The sequence below is a fragment of the Blennius ocellaris genome (assembly GCF_963422515.1).
Source record: "Blennius ocellaris genome assembly, chromosome: 2".
NCBI classification, from domain to species: Eukaryota; Metazoa; Chordata; class Actinopteri; order Blenniiformes; family Blenniidae; genus Blennius; species Blennius ocellaris.
The window spans coordinates 18526366-18547506 of NC_137651.1; the positions used below are offsets into that span (position 1 = coordinate 18526366).

The 21141-nt window shown below is 40.0% G+C and overlaps 2 protein-coding genes across 2 annotated transcripts in view; one reads left to right on the forward strand and one right to left on the reverse strand.

Annotated features, from left to right (window-relative positions):
- lsamp (limbic system associated membrane protein) overlaps positions 1-5198 on the forward strand; it is a 235777-nt gene extending 230579 nt beyond the window's left edge. Inside the window, exons 7-8 of the mRNA XM_080504709.1 lie at positions 2825-2973; positions 4736-5198. Coding sequence (XP_080360835.1) covers positions 2825-2973; positions 4736-4833 — 247 coding nt within the window. The 3' untranslated portion in view covers positions 4834-5198. The remainder of the gene's footprint in view (positions 1-2824; positions 2974-4735) is intronic.
- An 8187-nt stretch (positions 5199-13385) lies between these two features.
- gap43 (growth associated protein 43) overlaps positions 13386-21141 on the reverse strand; it is a 14320-nt gene continuing 6564 nt past the window's right edge. The window contains exons 2-3 of the mRNA XM_080513223.1: positions 19289-19907; positions 13386-14713 (exon numbers count right to left, since the gene is read on the reverse strand). Of these exons, the coding sequence (XP_080369349.1) occupies positions 14634-14713; positions 19289-19907 (699 nt within the window). The 3' untranslated portion in view covers positions 13386-14633. The remainder of the gene's footprint in view (positions 14714-19288; positions 19908-21141) is intronic.

Genomic DNA, 21141 nt, shown 5'->3' on the forward strand with positions numbered 1-21141 from the left:
CACTGCCGCTGTACTCGCCCTCTCTTCGGGTTCTCCCACTCTCACTTTCAGACAAACACACACTCACACACGCACACACACACCATCGTCATTCCCAAGGTGTCCCCACACGAAGGACCTCAGCACTTTTATCAAGTTCCCCCACATCCCCAGCCAGCCGAATTATGCCGCGCCTGTTAATGCTATCAGCCGAGTGTGTGTCAGCACAAACTTCTCGCTGCCCTGCTCAAACTCAGATTACCACATTACCCGGACTTAAGCAGGATTACGTGGAGGCGCCTTAAACGAACTTCACCTCATTCATGATATGAAAGAGCTCAATCAGCTCCCGACAAGCAGAATCCATTATTGGCGGTGTGTTATTAAAGAGTTTTGTTTAGTTGTTATTATGTAAAGAAAGGAGTTCATCAACGTGCCACACAGTCCTGAGTCAGCGAATCGCATTGATTAATTTGCCAGGAACGAAGTTCAAGGTTGGCACAATTGATTTTCCGTTCTTTAGGAGCATGTTAATGTTTTTTTTCTCAAAAGTCAGGTTTTTATTTAAAAAGAATGATTGAATAACAATTAAAAACAATGAAATGCATTACATGCTCAACTTTTTGAAAGTCCATTATAAATATCAGGTGTTTGGTGGAAAAAAAATCTCACAGTAAAGTTTGTTGTAATCTTTCAGGAGTAAAACACTGGGAAAAGTGCCAGCAAACACTGCTACAAATCACCTTCAAATTGAAAATATTTCACAATCTAAAGTAAACAATATGGTACCTTTCAGAGTCTGAGCAGATCTTTGCACTTACTATAGGAGCTGAGAATCAATGCTGAACTGACGTGACTTTCATGTTCTGAGGCAGTGCGCCACTTAAAAGACATGATAGATCCGATTTTTTATTTTTTTTTTAATTGAAAATCGCTGCATGGCCCCAGGAACATTAATGAAAACCATTGTCTGTAAATGCAGCTATTACCTGGATCCACACGCGTTAACCAACTCTCAATCACACATAAATGAAAAAAATCTATATTTAAGATACAGAAGTGGAGGCCTCATTGCTGGGCTCTTTGAAGATAAGCTGAGACAACCTGAAGTGGCCTGTGGTCCCATTAACTGAAATCAGAATTTTTATTGCGTCCACAAGCTGCAGACCACATTTACAATACTTTTTTTTAATATATATTTAAGTGCGCAGTTCAAACGTTTGTTTTAATGCATATCTGTGAGACGCACACGGCCCTCCGTCCAGACTAAGACCGGGTGATAAACCTATCAGCTATTTTGAAGTGCCAAGTAATAGGTCACATTAAGGAAGAGTGGTTGTTTTTGATGCCTTTATTACCGGCCTGGACCTCTTGCAGGGTGCATTACAAAAAAAAAATAATTTCAGCATGTGAACCAGCTCCACACATTGAATGCTAAACAAGAAAGCATTGTTTAGCAATTACATTGATTACTTGATTGGGAATCTCTTTATTGATACATTTACCTTAAAGAGCATTCATTGAAAATAATGGCAAAAACAGGCAATGCAGGTATTGTGCACATTCAAGTAATGCAAAGCAAACGTTTGTCTAATGCTGCTACTTAGTCTTATATGGAGCAGAAATATTTCCAATTTAAGAAATGTTTTTGATAGCAACTGTGAATGATTTGTTTTATACCATCCAACAGACTCAGACCTTAACTGGTACAGATATCCATCTTTTCTCATCGAGCTTGTTTTTCCTCACTTGAACAAAAAAACAAAACACATTTGCTTCCACACTTTCATACAGAGAAACTGCAGCGTCAACATGCTCTTTTCTCACCTTTTTGAATGTGATGATGGCAAAAAGTTCCAAATGGTTTTAATGAGTTTCACGTTCAAGTATCAAGAGAAAACTTCAGATTAATTAGGCAATGACTTGAGAATATTAAACACACCTTTGCTCACTTATCGATCTTTTAATATTAAGTGGTCGATCAATTTCCTTTGTCATTCCACTCAGTTTCAGGAAGTTTTGACACGCTTCCAAGTAGTTGTAGTCGTCCTGAAAATAAATAAATGAAAGCGCCGACAGTGACTTGGCCTCCCTGTTAAATGTGCCTTGTTTGTCTTTGCTCACCACATAATCCAAAGGTCACAGACAGCTTCGTGGCAGCTGCAGCTCACCGTCGAGCTGTTAATGAAAAAGGCTTTGTTTTAAAATGAGAAAGGCTTATCTCTTCCTTTAGCATCACTACGCCCACACTCAGAACGTTCACTGGCATGACACTGACCCCTGCTGTTGCGGAGTGATTGCCACACCAACGTGAAGCATTGACCATAATTAAAGCTCCTCGCCTTTTGAAGACCTTCACCTGCACACAGTTACACTGATTGAGTGCAACCCCAGCAATGTTTGGAGGCTTTACTGATGTATTAATGATTATGTATGACTTATTATGGCTAAAATGTCAAGCTTTGAAATAATTAGCAGGTTTGTGAAAAGGGAGTGTCTCGGAGCAGCTGCTCTTCACACGGGACACAGAAAATAACTGAATGCCATTAGCCACATTGTGAACAGTGTGATGTTGCTGAAAGGGTGATAATCAAGACTAAGTTTAGAAGGTTTAGAGTAACTTAACAATAAAAAGTCAACAAAAGTATCCCTTCTCTTTGAATAATCTGTTTCATCCACCTTTACTCTACAGACCTTTTTGTATCCACATTTTACTGACTCTCTCTCTCTCTCTCTCTCTCTCTCTCTCTCTCTCTCTCTCTCTCTCTCTCTCTCTCTCTCTCTCTCTCTCTCTCTCTCTCTCTCTCTCTCTCTCTCTCTCTCTCTCTCTCTCTCTCCTCTGCAGGCTGTCACACAACCAGGGCATCAACATCCAGATTCTTGGAACTACCACTATTCTCATGATTGCCAACGTCACTGAAGAGGATTATGGGAACTATACCTGTGTGGCCTCAAACCGACTGGGCGTCCAGAATGCCAGCCTTTTCCTCTATAGTGAGTACACCCACAACTCCCTGTATTTCACAGCAACATTGTGCACATATTCAAGCATAAATTGACTGTTAGCAGATGATTAACACCAATCGTAACATCATAATTCTTTAATAGTTTTTTTTTTCCTATTCATTATATTTTAGTTTATTTAACTTCCTCAGGTTTGCACCATTTAAATCATCGTAAGTCTCAAAGTGAACCTGAGCTACTTTGAAGTGTTAATTGAAAATCAGCAGGAAGCTCTGGCTCCGCGAGCTTTGGTCTTTCGCTTCACCATCAAACAATGGAAACAAACACGAGAGGAAGAAAACCTGGCTGTGTGTCAATTCTTATTCATTTTGGGATTGGTGTGCTCGCCTGGTTTGACTTAAATCCCTGTGGGGACTTTTAAGGACGTAGCTCAAGAAGGAACGTGACATCTGGTGTGTGGGTGAGGCAGGGACGGATTTAAAAACTTTTTTTGAATTTTTTTTTTATTTATGTGGCCTAATATCATAAATTTGGCTTGGAAGGCATTTTGAAGGCATCAGTCTCCTTTAAGTACTGGTTTTGAGTCAGGAAAAAATTGAAATTGCCAAAACTCTGAGTAAGAAAACTCTAAGAAGAAGACTAAGCAACAGAGGAATGATCACTCCCAGAAGATGGACAGAAATGTAACTTCTGCAGGGAAAAAAACCCGCATAGCAGGTTCATGGGAGAGCAATCAAGATGACAAGGACAGGTAAACTACAACCTATGAAAAGAACATTTGCCTGAATTAAAAACTGATGATTGCAGGTGCACCTTTAAAACACATTTATTCAAGTCAAAAATAGATTAAAGATCATTGATACTTTTTCTTTCCGCAAGCAAACACAACCGTCGCTCTATTTCCTCACGTCGCTTAAATCTAATTAACCTTTAACATTCCAACTTTTTGTATTTTTGGAATATATTACACCCACAACATAGGCTGCTGATTTTTTCCCAAGGATTTATCTCAGCACTACATCTTAAAAAAAAACTTTTTTTTAAGCACACCAAAGTTTAACTGTGGTATGAATTGAAATGTCCTTTTTTCTCTATGAAAATCTTTTCATAAGTGTTCAATAGAAGCATTTCTAATTCGTGTCTGGTTAACTTCTCTGTTTGGCTCTTTGTGTTACTAAAAGTTGCTCACGTTGTCATTATGCACAACTTTCAGCCTTCCGCTTTGTGTCTCCTGAGAGGAAGTTGCTCGAAGCAGCACATATTCTCCAGATGTCTGGACAAACACCAGACTCTTCTGTTACAGAAGTGTCAAATTCTGCAAGTTATTCTTACTTCCCTGTCTTATTTGTGTTTTTGAAGCAATTAGGAAGTGGAAACGTTGAGATTGGCAAGTGGTTTCAAATTTTTCAAGAAAATATTTAATTGTTGTGAGCTCCAATACACATACGAATGCCATTTAAAGCTGTATTTACACATTATAAAACTCGTGAAAAATAGGTATGACGTGGTTTTTGCTTGTCGCAACTTTATATATAAAGCACTTCAAAACAATCACAGTGTACCAAAGTACCGTACACGTTCACACGTTACATCAAAATATATAAAAGATATAGACAGTACAAATAAAACAAACACAGTTGAAACCAATTAAAATAATAAAAGCATGGGCAATATAAAAAAAAAAGCAGTACAACATGCAATATGTCCAGAATTAAACCAATTCCTTCTGTACAACTCCCAATTATGTGGGAGATCTTGATCCCACCTTCTCTTTGTCTCTGTTTCTCTGTAGGACCTGGGACAGGTCGGGACATCAACGGCTCTGCCTCTGTGTCTCAATCACTGTGGCTCCTGCTGGCCTCCTTCGCCTGCCTTTTTTTCAAGTGTTAATATTGCTCTCCTCCTCCTCCTCCCTATCCTCCTTAATCCCACCCCACCCCTTCATCCCGGCGTCCCATCCCTCCTCTTTCTCCTTCTCTCCAACTCACTGGCATCCTTATTGATACCACCTTAACCCCCCTCGCCCCTCCCAGACTGTTTGCATCATGATACTGTGCTCTAGAGCACCGCTTACAGATGAGAGGAAAAGCGATGGGTTATAAGTAAAAAGTCATAGGAACAAAAATGGAAGAACAAAACAAAACAAAACAATGAAATGAAATGAAGGACGGAACAAGCAAACAGTGCTCTTTCACAGAATTGTTCTTTTTAATTTGTATGCACTTCTATGTTTCTGCTCTTTCTTGTCTGCGTCAGTCTGGATGGGGTCTGGGGATTTGTAGTGACGGGGGGAACAAAAGGGAGGGGGGGGGGGGGGGGGGGCGCTCCTGTCACAGGGACGCCAACAATCATTCGTCTTCAGACTTTCTGAAGAACCGAGGTATATTTCTTCTTTCCTCCTGTTTAAGTTAACTTAAAGTATAGATTTAACTGAGTGTTTAACCAGTGCATTAACGAGCGCCATGCAAAGTATATGCCAAATATACATATAGATTTGAACTAACACGTACAGATAAAACTAAAGGGAAACTACTGCAGCTGATTTTTACCCCAAGATTAGAGCTTGGTATAAAAATTTCTACCAAGCTGAGCATTTCAAGCTGATTTCTCCAGTCACTTTGTTCCTACATGAGGCAGTCAGAAGGGTCGCTGCAGTCCAGCCCAGAATTACTGAGGAATGCAGCAACCTGATCCTACAAACCAGAGAGAATTAGTTCATCTACATTCTCATCCTTTCCTCTTTTTACTTTTTGCAACCAGACTCATTCCAGAACGAACAAACACACAGTAGGTTATAACGACGAGTACTGTACATAGTAAAAAATTTTGTATTTCTATACCATAGGACACTTGTTCTGCCACTGTAATTAGCAGGAAACGGAGGAAATGTGTTGAAGTGTTTGTCTCCTGTTTGACGACCAACCCGCGTAAGCTGCATCACAGACAACTGTCCGCTTCTAGTTTCTGAGTCTTAGGATCATTTCTTCTCTACTGCTGGAATTTGGATAAAAATGTATGACACCAATGAATGACTTACTTTTTAGTTTTTCTCTTTCTCAAAAAAAAACAACAAAAAAACCCAGTATGTGTGTTTTACTATGAAATGATACAGAAAACTTCATAATATATTGGTATTGAGGTTTTTTTTTTTATTCTGTCTTTACCTCATTCATTTAAGTTGTGTGTGTGTATATATATATACTTGAATCCAATGTCCTTATATATATAAATATATATATAAAAAAAGGCAAATTTTATGTGTCCATGTTTCTGAATAGGGTAGCGATTTGTTGACGATTCACGACGTGTAAATCTCTGAAACAGGCGACCCTGCTCTGCCATGTCAACCGGAGCCCATAAGACAATGATGTTTAAAAGAAGTGGTCTAGCAATTAAAGATTAACAAAAAAAGAAAAAAAAGAAGATAGTTTTGTGCAGTTATTATTGTAGCTTTCTTTGAGTTGAGACAAGTGCTGGCTTACATGATGTGGAACAGACTGGAGGTTTATGTTTAGCTTGTCATGCTTTTTCCACATATGAGAGCAGAAACCAAATGAATATTGAATGCTTTTTTTGTTGTTGTTTTTTTTTTTTCTCAAAAGCTACCCTCTGACCTATTACTTGGCACTTCAAAATACCATTATATCCGACGTCCTGCAAGAAAATGTTATCACGTTTGTCGAGGCTTAAGCTGACGTCTGTATGAACAAAGGGTGTTGAATAAATTCTGTGTTGATACGTTTCGTGAAACAGCTCCGACATCCTGAAACTGGTGCACCCTTCGCTGCCTTTTATCCCCCCCCCCCCCCCCCCCCCCCCCCTTGATTTTGTTTGACCCACTGTAAGGAGACGAACAAACAGCGTCCGGATTCCGGCCACCTAAACATCTGCCCCTCGACAAACAGCCAAGCTGAGATAGTACTGTAAAACACACATGTAATTAATGTCATTCTTCTCATCCATTAAAAAGTCTTGTTCCCAGTATTCCATTGCTTCTGTGACCACGATGGCGTGAAATGGGTGAAAAGGTTAGAAGTGCCCCAAGAGTGAAATCTGTAACTCTCTGGCTCTTGTCATGTTTGTGTAAGATAACATGCTAAAAAGCTCAATATTCACATCTCTACTGATGTTTTTTTACAGTAGTACTACTGCTTTTTTCAGCACATACCTGAGGATACGATCATAATTTGTCATGACTATCATAATTTAATTCATCGACTTAATTTAACAGGCCAAAACGAAGGAAAAATAGTTCTTCTGTGTGAGTCCACAGGTCTATCTGTCCTTCAACAATGAAAGATACTCAGGGCAGAGCAAGGCTGGCCATGAGCAGACATGGTAGAACAAACTAAAAAAATAAGAAAACACTACTTGCCTTGTTGTTATGGGACTTTTAGTCATCGGAAGAGACAGAGAACATTTTGACATTTTGGCCTGCATTTACTTTAACCTGCTGCTGGTGACCTATGGGGTTAGCTATAGGGTTAATGTTAATGCTGATCATTGCAAAGAGTTAAAAAAAAAAAAAAAAAAACATAAAGAAAGGCATGTTAGTGGACATTAGATTGACAGCCATTGCTCACCAACTTCATACCATTCAGGTGATTTCAATCCGGATGACCACGTGCATCCCTGCAGGTTACAAGCCAGCCAATAAGCACTGACTGAAGACCAAAAGCCATGGAGCTCTGTCTGACCCTCAAAGCTGAAGTCATTGAGGAAATCCGCCTCTCCCATCAGTAGCCAGCCTACTAACGCAGCACCCGCGCACCCTGCAGAGACACCTGGATATATCTACTGACAGCTAGTTTACTATCGAGCACTGTCTCAACCCTGCCATCGCTTCACTGTACAAAACACAGTCCCAGTGTGTTCATCTGATTCTGAATGATTTCCTGAAGAGTTTCATTTCAGACACTCGTCTTCTTTCTTTTGGTTCCAGCGGTAACCTTCAGTTTTGGTTATTTTTCTTCACCTTTTCTTTTTCTCCTCTGTGTGTAAATACAGTATTGTTTATATGGTAGAATGTGCTTAAATCAGCAAATCCAATTCAACACAAATGTAATTATCATGTTTGTACTTCCCTTTCTCATGAGTTTCAGTCATAAACGATGACAGCGCAATGTCCCATTTTTTTTCTATTTCTTTTGACTTTATTATGGCATAAGGTAATTGCAGTTGGTTTCTAAAAAGAAAAAAAAAGATTTTAAAGATATGTAATAAAGGTATATGAGAAAATGTTAACAAGATGAAGTTGTTTGAATTAATTGTTCTGTAATTTGAATGTGATTTGAGATGTTTGGACGCGCTTTTGTTTTGGCGATAGCTTGGAACACACAGACTAAAAATGGTACTGTCGTGTTGATCACTGTAACATGCAAATAAAATAATATATGTATTGTTACATTCTCTGGACGACGTTTTTGTCCGCAGAAGGTGCTGGAACCATGAGAGTCGTATGGGCATAAGAGAAAGGATCTTGCATCTGATTGACCAAAAATACGTTTAAATTCCTTTATGGGAGTGAAAGTGAATTAAGTCATTTCATGAGTCAAAGTAAAACATTCTGATACAACCCTTGTCAGAAGAGCTCGAGTACTACATGAAGAATTTCCTCAAAAAGCACAAATAAAACCAGAAATACTGAAAGATATGATGGCATTACACTCCATATTACATGAAAGAAAATTGGGTTGTGGTATGGCTCTTGCCAAACGCATGTCCATTTTCTACTTCTAACTCATCAACTTTGAGGAGTAAATGCTTCTTTTCTGCCGAACAGATCCCACACACATGATGGAGACTATCAGTAGCCATACACGGGCAGGAAATTAGGGTTGAGAAAATTGAAGTCGGAGCAGAAAAGACAGAAGGAAGGATTTCACAAACATAAAGAGGTCGCTTTTGTTCAGAAAAGTCTAAAGGAGTCATGTCATGCAAAATGTACTTTTTAATGGTTTTCCAACAGTAATATATGCATCCCCATACTGGGAAAGACGCCCCAGAAGTGAAGAAAGTCTTTCCGACATCACTCTGGCTTGTTTCAATTGTTTAAAAGTGTGTTGCTCCAATGACCCGCTCACAATTAGGCAGCTCTGCTCTGGCACATGGCACCACCAGAGGAAGTACTTCCTCACACAGACACAGCAGATTCTGAATGCAGCTCCTATGATCCAATATTCAAATGGTTGGAAATCAAGGAAAAGCTGGATTTGGGGCAATACATTTTGAATACTTTTTTTTAAACAACGATGTGACCATGTGACCATGTGAAAGTGTTGAAAGGTTATATAATAACCCCTTTAAAAAACAACAACAACAATGATACAGAGTTCTAAACTCTGTCTCCCAACAAAACTGATCGACTCATCTCTGTGATGTTTATTCATCTGACCTCAGTTAAAATAAATTCATTTCTGTAAATCTGACAAAATGTATGCTCGTGTTTGCACAACATGCAAGAGTTCCAAAGTGTCCTCAGTTTAAAAGTATTTATGCAGTATGTTATTATGAATACATTTTTCTGCTTTCTGAGATTTTCTTAAAGTTTAAATTTGCAGGCCTTAAACTTTTCTGCAACATTAGATTTTAATTACTTGTATCCCTTTTACTTACATTTTTATTATTCCTTGAGATATATATTCGCAACCTTAGGAATGGCATGTACTTTGATCACATTCCTGATGTGATTTTCATTTTTAGTTAAATAACTTTGAGGAATAATTGAACAACTGTGCCTCCCATACCAATGTTGAGAAAATGAGCTGAACAGGTCTAATGTTTTATTGGATAATATAAATATGCAAGACAGATATCAGGTGGTGAAATTATGTCCAAAAGAATTTAAAAGAATACAAAAAGCAATAACTTGCAGACATTGTAAATAGATTAGATTCCAGTGGTCAAAATCGAAGGTGCTGAAGCTGTCGCCTTCTTGAACCAGCCCAATTCTAAACAATACTCATTTAAAAAATTCATTAATTCAAGCAGATTTTATGCCCACTTAGAAATGTTTATAGTTGTATATGATTTCTGGAAGGTCCAGGTTGGAGTGGATAACAGATAAGAATGTGTAGTGTTCAAGCAGGAGCAATGATGGAGTGATACCTCTGGCAATAAATGCTGTTTCGATTCATTCATCGAAATGTTAAGAAAGAAAAAAAAAGGGTAGTCCAAGGGCAGTAAAAAGATTTCTCCACAAGATGTCGCCACATACCAAATCATTACCTGAGTGGGTTGCAGCATTTCGAGGGAAAAAGATCCCAAACTCTGCATCATGATGAGCGTGTGACTGAATGAGGGAAAAGTACAAATCAAAGGTTAGAAAATCGTGCTCAAATTTACACAACTCTCAGGTTTAACACCTCTCATGACGAATTAAGGTGCAGAAAGCCAATGAGGTGTCGTCAGTTTAAGTGGTGGAAAGTAATACCCTCACCAGTGCTGTTGGGCACCTCCAGAAACAGCAGGAGTTTTAGATTCCACTAAACGTGAATGGCTGATAATGGCAGAAATGAACAAATCAATAGCTTGTAATACCCACAGATGGCTGGGAGAGTGTTGCAAGATAAGAGTATATAATCATCTCAGACAAAAGAGTGCAAGTCGAAGAGTATTTTCTTAGAAGTCATACTCCTCTCAGCTTCATTAGTCTGAAGGTCACACAACTCCTGTGAGACTGAGGTTAACATTTGCATAATTGTTGTGGTTACAATCATTTCTTACTCTTCACCAAACCTCGTTAACGGCACAGCAGTGACATGTTGGAACTTACAACCATTTCGACTAATTGTTCCACAAATGGTTTGGATTTATAAGCATGTGCCATTTTTATGAATACGGAGCAATTAAATATACATCTTTATCTTTATTCAGGGAGCACTCAGTTTTGACATGGAGGAAGAAACTTTCAATCAAGGCCAGTTTTACAAGGTTTTTTTGCTCTTTTTGTTTGGTGGACTGATGACCTGGCTAAAGTGTACCCTGTCTCTATCTCACTATCAGAGTGAGTATTAGATGGGGATTCTAACAGATTAGGACAAACAAATAACCAGACATACATACATACACATACACATACACATACACATACACATACACATACACATACACATACACATACACATACACATACACATACACATACACATACACATACACATACACATACACATACACAGACACAGACACATACTAATCTACTATAATTTCAGAACTAAGGACAAATGTCAGATTGTTGTCTCTTGTCTGTTGATGAGATATTACATTCTGCACGATGTCCCAAATCATTTTTACTTGATATAATACACTGGCATTAATGATGGATTAATAAAGGTCTTCTTTCAGCGCTATGAGCAAAGTGGGATATCTTTCTCTTAACGCACTTTGTACTGAATCTAACAATTGAAGGTGTTGTATTGTTGTATAGATTAATTACCCATAACGCACTAACAAATGACCAGACCATGATGAGGCCAACAGCAAGTAAGAAAAGTTTCAACTTCTGGCCTCTGTTGTTTCGGGAACCTCTCCCTTCCCCAAAGCCTGGAAACTCTCTTTAATTCTGAAAACTTCTACTTTTGTGACAGAGGGTGGATCCATCAGCGTTATGCTTCACTTTAATGTGTGGAAACTCTAATTACTTAGAGTTTATCCAAAGAGAAAACAGTTTTTTTTTTTTTTTTTTTATCTGATGGATACTATTGGAAGTAGCTAACTCAATGATTTGAGAAAATACCATTAGAAGTCTTGTCGTTTGTTATTTGGATGTGTTTCAGGCATACATATTGAAATAACAATATATTTTAGATACTGTAGACATCTACATCCATGTTGTAGATGCGTATTGCTATATTATTCAAAATATAGTCAATTTTGAGAAAGCAAATACAGAAATTCTGTATCAAGTTGAGTTTAAAGACTCACTCAACTAAAATGTTGGTTGTGAGCATTGGGTGTGAGCATTTGCCTACCTTCTTTGAAAAATGCTAATTTGTGGAATATCATTAGGAGATTTCAGCTACTATTGGCTGTCATGCGCCTGCTTTCTCTCCTCCCCTCCTGTGTTCCCCTTAGCTCCGCCCCTGTGCACTCCTGCTTCCTCCTCCTGATCACAGCTGTTTGTCATTGTCATTAGTGTGTCTATTTAGTTCCCCTCTCTTGCAGCTCCAGTTGCTAGTTCGTCTGAGTTCTTATACCATTCATACCTGCCTTTTTTCCCTCGTGTTGCCTTCGTGTGTTTTCGACCTTCTGCCTGCCCGACTTTGCCTCCTGGATTTTCTCCTCAATCGCCTGCACTGGTTTTGACCTTCTGCCTGCCCAACCTTGCCTCCTGGATTTCCTCCTCCATTGACTGCTCTGGTTTCTTGATCTTGGACTGCCTGACTTTGCTTCTGCTGTGTTTGTGAGAATAAAACACTGTTGAACTGAGCTTCTTGTCTGCCGTGCAATTGAGTTCACAAACCCTGACATTGGCAGATTTGTTGCTTTAACTTTGGCACAAGACCGAGCCTCTCTTCTCAGAAAAAAAGACTTCTACAAAAGACTGTGATGAAGAATAAATGTTACTTGAACATCCATCACTGGTGTTTCAAACTGCAATGAAATAACATTTCAGGGGATTTATCAATTTGCATGGAATTTGAGGAAAATCCAAAATGAGCTGAAAGCATATGAACATTGTGGTTTACGTGTAGCGACAATTGGAAGAAAAGAAGACTCAAATTAAGTGTTTTTCCCCATACTGTGCGATTTGAGCGATCACGGCCTCTCACACTACACGGGAAGAATGAAAATAATGAAGTTTGCAGACGGCAGGAACACGTATGGCGGTTGGGCACTGGGCGTACTGCGTAATCACATCGATTGATTGTGTAATACACCATCGCAGAACAATAACACGCCCAAAACATACACATGAATGGAGCGTTGTGGTATTTATGTGTTTGGAAAGAAATCCCCCTCAAAAAAGAGGAGGACAATATGGACGCAGTTTGTGGGCCAGAGAGAGAAGGCAACCTGGATGGTAATGTTGCAATGGGAGCTTGAAGTAAGTACTAGCATTTAATATTAGCATTTACTGTTGTGCGCTTTCATTTCTCAATAAAACGCACTCAATGAAAGCGAAACAAACAGGCTGCCGGTTACAGCAGCAGCTACGATCGCCCCAAATATCTGATGCTGTCTCGTATTGATCGCAGGCTTATGAGCACTGACTCGGCCGTCTGGTGAACCTTGCACATGGCGCGACGTTAAGGCCATGGATTTTTACTAACGATTCTCCCGTGATCCAATCTTTCATCTCCGACAGCCAAAAACCGCCCAGTGTGTTGAAGACTTTATAGAGCAGAGGACCTTTACCTTACCGAAATATCTCTTCTGTGACAGTAAATCCAACTCAAGCGTCAAACAAACTCCACAGTTTATGATGGTAATTGGCACATTTGCTTTATTTTGAAAACAGACATTGAAACCATTTTTATTTTTTCATGTTTTTTTTTCTCACAAGTTTGAACTCCTTGATAAGGTTGAAACTGGACATTGCACTCACTGGAACATAGGAAAGGTTTTTTGTTTAGTTTTTTTTTCTTCGTTTGCTCATTTAATTTTTGTTTTTTTAACTCTTTTTTTTTTAATAATTGGTAACATCAGTGCAAGAAGAGTATTTTTCCAATTCATATAAACTGTCATAACAACACCAAAGACATCAAAAAGAAGCCGCCACACCTCTTAAGTTTTTGTGACTGCGGAAAAAGTTCCTCTCAGAGGGAGAGTTCCCATCATGCATCTGGTTCAATGGTTCATGCTACTGTTCTCACGTTTGCTTGGCAGAACACAAATTGATATATGTAAGAGCCAGTTACATCAATACTATAGTTGATTTCTATAATTTATTATATGAACGGGTCATTGAAATGGCAACAGGTCCTTTACTGTGAATGTGAGGAAACAGAGTTTGTAAAAAGGGAGTGTAAACCGAGCTTGAACGACTCAAGCAAAGTACAAAGTAATAGTCTCATCCTGTGTGTAGTTTTTAGATCTAGGATAGCGCTACCCGACTGGAAAAGTCACACATTTAATTATACATTCTAGTATCCATCCAATGTGTCAGAGTATTATCTGTTTGCTGTGTCCTCAACGCACTTGTAAGGTGCTGAAAACCGGAGTTGCATTTTAAAACCTGCGAGTTTTTGTGCGTGCATCTGCAGAACGGATTTCTTTTGCAAAACGTGTTGGAAGAAAGTGCATCACAATGCAAATACAATACAGTGCATTGGCAATGCTTTAAGTGTGTGAATATCCAGTCGGGAGGCTTCACTTCCTCTACTGTTTCACTTACAAGTGAAGATGTACCTAAAAGGAATTTTTTTTCACCTCTTCCTCTTCACCACCACCACCACCACCACCACCACCACCATCATCGTCATCCTAAAGATAACAATCATTTGTGTTATAATCACCATCATCATTGTCATCATCATCTCGTCCTCGTTATATTAGCTTGAGCCAAAAAACTTCACGCTGGAAACTCCCCCAACATGAGAAAATCATTGCCACACAAAAAATGACAAACAAATAGAAACGGACTGCCCTCACATTGGGAAGGCAGAGAGCAACCTTTTTAGATTTTTGTTTTTGTGGTATTCTTCATACTCTTAATTCTGCTTTCGTTAGGGCCAGAGACTTCCGCCTTAGTCATCCTTGGACTCGGTGGCTTCTGCCGCCGCATCAGCCGGGGCGGCCTCCTCCGCTTTAGACTCTTCTGCAGCATCTGTGTTGGAGGGCGAGGAGGGGAGATGGAGATGGATGAAGAGGCAAAAGCAAGTGGAAGATGTAAGAGTGGGTAGAAAAGGAAGGGGCATGACAGATAAAAGGTGGGTTGGAGAGAGGAGAGAGGAAAATGGAAAATTAGCCTGTGGAGAGCTGGTTTTCACATTCACATTTTGGGATAATAAAGCACAATCTGGCGCTTCTGGGATATTGAGCATCAAAGGTTTTCATACATCAGCTTCTGCTTTTGATGTATTAAATATTTCACCCAGATGATCCCTCTGTATGAAAAAAAAAATGAAGCACACACAAGGAAAAATCCTAGAGGTGCATATTTTCATTCAGTACAATTTCTTTTAAAAGGAGCGGTGTAATTCCGCGTTGTTCACAAGATGTCAGCTCCACTCAAAGTGAGAGTGTGCCATTCAGAGGATGCAACCTGGCGTCTGAAATCCCACATTGGCTGTGTGTAAATAATAAAGGAAGAGTGCTCCTAATGGACCCATGAACACTAACAGCAGCATCCCTGCCTGTCACATCTGATACTGTGTGATGTCTGGAATGTGCTTCTGCACAGTTATAACAACCTAACGGAGGATCCCTGAGAGAAAAACACACTTTACTCAAACATTACTAAACAATTTGCTGTCATGGTTGAAGTAAAAACAATTTTTTGTGTTTGTTTATTTAGTTTTGTGTTTTCCTCAATAATCATTGCTAAATAAAAGGTGTGTGAACTCCAATAATGTAGTAAAGTTGATTTCATTGCTTCTGGCTGAAGTCATCCTTCGAGGGGTTTGACCGCGGTGACGTCTCACTCTGATGATCTCACACTCCTTTAATAGAAAGAGTAGACATCCAAGGATGACATCATGGCAATGGGGATAGTGTGTGTGTGTGTGTGTGTGTGTGTGTGTGTGTGTGTGTGTGTGTGTGTGTGTGTGTGTGTGTGTGTGTGTGTGTGTGTGTGTGTGTGTGTGTGTGTGTGTGTGTGTGTTTCTGTGTGTGTGTGTGTGTGTGTGTGTCATGAGAGGATGAGACAGACAAGAGGAGTGGGGGTGGGGGGTGTCAGTGGTAGCACTCTCACTAATGTGCTCGTGACTCAGGATAGCGTGAGTCACAAGCACATCTTCCAGGTAAGCGGTAATTAGCTTGTTAGCTTGCCTGACAGACTTGAGAAGGTCCTTCTCCACACCCACTGAACCGTGTGATGCAAATATGATTTCATCCAATTTGCGGAGACAAAGTCCATCACTTCTGGGGTTTTTGTTCCTGACAACAGCACATACTTATCTTTTTATTCTTCTTGCTACTAGTGGTGTCACCGATGGAAATGTCAGTTTGGGGGTTTGTTTGTTTTTTTTGGTTGCCTAATATTCATAGAGAGATTTCAGTTAGGAAAAGAAATTATCTGTCCATTTATGTCTGAGGTTTTGAAAAAAAAGAAAAGAAAATACAGCATGAATTGATGCGATGATCAAAACGACAACAGAACTTTATGAGCAAATTCTTAAGGGGATTAAATGTTGGCCTGCGTCCAAATCCTCCATCTGCTTCCTTACAGAACATTTCCCCCCCTGGAAACGTGCACGTTAATAGAACATGAGTTTGGTTCCTAGTTTTCTTTGTTTGCAGCTAATCAACTGATAAGACTGCAAATATCACAGTTTGCTGGAGCCTTTCGGCATAACTGATGGGTGTCTTGGATGTGCTCCTGTTTTCGGTCAGCTTGAGTGTTTTCCACTATGCAGATGACATTCACATTTACATTCACACACTGCTCAGGTTTATGGGTACCACGAAATTTTGGAAATAATTTAAAACAGAGATTATCGCTATTATTTATAAACAGCTCAGAGCTCTATTGTGCCTTTGGCTCACTGGCTTACTCGCGCAGCGCGTTACTCCTCAGGCAAAACATCTGGCTGTCACTGGTGACGCTGATCAGACTGGAGTCGCTCATGGCCTCTGTCAGAGGTGCAGATGAGCTTAAACAGGTTTCACAGCGTCTTTTAACAGTTTTACTGCGCCGTTCCAGTGTCCCCAAAAGTCTATAAATGACTTACAGCACATAAAGATCACAGTTGGCTCGCTGCATACATAAAAAAAAAAAAAAAAATTAATAAAAGAGTTCATGTCATTCACATAATAAACGTCTCTCCTGTGGGTTCTATTTGAATCTTTACTGCTTGATTTGTACACAAAATAGTTGTGTGAAACCATTTGAAGTAAATGGCTGCAGCATGTTTCATGATAAAGCCATGCCCACTGCCATTCTTTTAACATCAGTCTGGAGTGATGATTTATTTATTTCTTATATTTCAAACAATATTATCTGATCGAACCATATTGGTCTGAACCCAAAAAATATAATTCAGCTTGACTGAAGACTTCACAGATGTGCATGTCCCCAGAGCTATATGCACTGCTGTGGTGGAAAGCTGTTTTTTTGAGCAATGCGCTGGTCACAAGTTGGAAGGTTCCATTTTCTAGGATTTCTTAATGGTCAAGATCAAGTTTTGATTTATCAAACCAAAGGACGCTTGTCTATTTCATTACTATAAAAATGTAATCTGTGAAGAGTGTGATGAAGTGTGCTCACAGACAATGGTGTTTGCTTGCAGTGATTTCCATGACAGTCAGGCCTGCCTGAGGCAAAGCAAACTTTGTTCAAAATCTTCTTATGGTATGGCTTGGTGCCACACTGTTTTGAAGGTTGCATTCTTGTGTTACAGGGAGAATAACAGCTTTGAGTCTTGAGTGCTCTCGGTGTGGTGTTTGCATGTTCTGCTTGAGCCTGTGCCTTTTCACAAAACTATGTTGCAAATGATACATTTCCCAATTTTTCCATGAATAAATATTATTGATTAACTGGCCTCATGAACTGGTTCATAAATGCAATGACATTTTACTTTTCTTACATTCTAAGATTGGTTTACTTCCTTTTAAGTTGGTATTGGTCTCAAAGGACTTAATTTTGCTTTGTATTTATCTAAGTATGTCACAAAGTAACAACTTACACAGTGAGCCAAAAATAACAGCTCCATCAAACCATCATTTTCTCCACTACTATTTTTGAAGTTACATTAATTATATATTTGATTGTCTTGCTGATATAATTGACTTTTGATAAGCACTAATTGCGGTATAAGTATAGCACATAATTACATGTGACACGTGCTGCTATGTGTGGTTCTACACTTGATGACGTGCTTGATGAAGTGCTGTGGTGACATGTGAGATTCATGCCATAGAGTCTAGATCATATATTTTCCAGTCATGTCAAAGTACCTGGTGTCCTTGTGGATGCAACGCTGGTCAGTAGCCCAACAAATCTAAACCAGGCCATTCAGTTATTAAAAATTGCCTGTGTGAGTCAGTGGAGCAGATTGTGGCCGGCAGTGGATTTCTAATTAGCATTTTTTTTTTTTTTGTCGAGGGATGTTTGTTTATGACAGACTTCCCTGGTGCGGATCGTGACCAGTAGGGATCATTAATCATTCATTTAAATCAGAGCACCTGTTATACCGCACACCGCTCCATGCAGGCCAGCCATCCCATCGAGGTGGTAACTATGACAACAGGGAGACAGAGCTGCCTAGGTGACCTAGTTTCCGTGTAGTTCTTCGGTTGGTGTGTGCGTGTTTTCCCCTCCCACCGACTCCAGACTGAGCATGCTCCATTAAATACCTGTCTGACCTAGTCTGAGAGGACCTGGACCAGACGTATGAGTTGGTGTCAAGCCTTATGTAGGGAGCGTGTGTTGTGTCATGATGTAGAATAATTTCATGACCTTCCGCTTTCTTCTCTGGTCCACAATTCTGTTTTAATTGGATGTCAGGTGGTGGCTCAGTTTGGAATCTATTATCTGGCATTGGAGGTCAAGTTAGCAATGATTTAATCAAATATTTTGATTTGCTATGATTTCTAATAAGGATTTAATGAGAGCATTTATTTTCCATAATGGCGAGTGCTTCAGTTCGAATAAATGTCTCCAGCCGACGAGTTCATATTTCAACTCTGCTATCATGAAGCTTATCTGAAGCTTCATGATAGCAGATGTACAGAACATTCTGCTTTTTCATTATGCAAACAACACAACAAGGCTTCTCAGCAATATCTCAGATCATGCTCATGATAGCGCTATCACATTGGCCAACATCCTTGACCAGCGCTGATCATTTCCAGTCTTGTGCTTCCACCCCACCCTCTGCCTCATCAGTATGGACTTTCCATCTCGCAGAGGCTGAGATACCAGGCTGTCTAATCTAATATTGAGCTGTGTCTCTGTGTTAACCAGTGAATAGTGGAGTCCTGCCAAAGATCTTTTAATCCAAAAGACTCAAGAAGCAGTTATGGCTTGTGGTGCCTGCCAAGCAGACTGCAAGGAGGCTTACCTATTCCACTTTATTAGGTTTTTCTACTGTAAGTAATTGCTTCTTGATTGCTGAAAGTGTCTGGATTTTTTTTTTTCACTGAACTCAGCGACCCAGCAGACATATGTACGCTGACACTTTGCATTTATCCTCATTCCACCGATAATGCGGCTCTTCTAAATCCTGCGTACCCCGTTTACCTTTTGTTTGGTTGGGCTCCTCCTTCTCAGCCGTCGGACTGACAGCAGGCACATCGGCTTGTCTGGCCTCATCCTTTTTCTCTTCACTCTTCTCCTCCTCTTTCTTCTCCTCAGCTGTGGCCATGGTGGGACTCTTGGCTGCCGCCGCTGGAGCCTCCACCTCTTTGGGCTTCTCCTCGGCTTTCTCCTCCACCTTTGGCTCCTCTTTCTGGGGTTCAGAGGGTGCCGTAGCGGCCGTAGGAGAGGCAGCGGCCGGGGCCGCTGCTACAGGAGATGTCGCTGCTCCCGCTGGAGAGTTAGCAGGCTTGTCTGCCACGGGGGTTTTGGCTTGGCTCGTCTCCTCCTCCTTCTTGGCCTCCTCACCGGCACCTTCCTCCTGCTTTGCAGGTGCCTCCTCTCCCTCTGCTTTCTTTTCCTCCTCTCCTCCCTCTTTCGCCTCCTCTGCAGCTGCAGGACTGTCTCCTTCCTTCTCTTCCTCTCCATCTTTCATCTTTTTCCGAGTTATGTGTCCACGGAAGCTGGCCTGTATTTTAGTGGCAGCCTTGTGGGCCTTGTCCTCGGGTTTGTTGGTGGTGCCATCCTGTTCAATCTTCTGGTCCGCCTCCTCATTCTTCTCCACCTGAAGGTTAGGAAGCAACACAGCTGGTCAACATCTACTATAACCAATAAGTATGTCCACTGGGAACCAGCATGGGTTGTGCTGGTTCTAAATGCTGAAGTACTACTAAGAAACTTGAGAATGATCATCGTCATGCCAAAGTATTCTTATTTGGGTTTATTATATAAAGGTAATAAACTGAAGGCCCAGAAGACAAAAGAAAAGTACAAAAGTTAAACAATGTTTGATTTTGTTTTTAGAAAAGTTATGTTTTTATAACCATCAATGGAGCATTATAGGCTGGGAAGGATGAGGTCAAGGTTCCAGGACTTGTTCAGAGGAGTGTTAGAGAGCAGGACAGGATGAGGAACAATGTTAGGAGTAGGACATTACACAGTGTAATATTGAAAAGGGATTCTGTGATATTACCTTCAGTCACTGGATCCATAGCTGTCCATCAAATAGTGGGTTGTGCTATGAGTCATATAAATCTAATGAAAAGAAATCAAATCAAATAAAGGAATGAAAGATGAGCACTGAAAGTGACAAACAAAATGAATCAGTACATTAAAAAAAAAAAATAGGCAAACAAATCAAGGTAAAACAGCCATTTGCCAGGGTTGAACTTATCACAAGCTTTAAATGTGCACCTTAAATGAAAGTGAATAAGCATAATGAGGCAAACACAAATTGTCAAGCAGCATGCAGATTGTCCAGCATCACTTCCTTGAAATGAAAAAGATGTGAGAAAACAGCAGAATCCAACAACCTACGTATCAAGGTTCTGTCAGAAACCAGTGACTGTGATGACGATAACGTGAATTTACAGCATTGTGTTTTTTTATGTACTGGAAAGGGAAGATTGAGTGTCATTGTGAATCAAATACGCTGGGTTTTGGCACACGACAAATGCGACTGGGTGTTTATTGCTGTGATTCAATCCAGTCATCAGTTTGAGATTGTCCTCTTGGTAATAGTAGTTTGAATAGGTTTAGTGAACAATTAAACTTAAATATAAAAGCTCCAAATGGCATTCATTAATGCGCTCTTGCTGTCTTGGCTAATGATGTTTTGGGAATTACAAATGGCAGAATGCGAGCGGTCAGAATTGAAACTCTTTGCGAAAGAAAAATTTAAAATAATAAAGAGCCAATCTCTTATACTGTGGGTACAGTAGCGACTCCTTGTCTGGCTGCTAGGGAACGAGCTGCCTGCGAGAGTCTCCTCTGCATTCACTGCCATACCCCAGCCAACC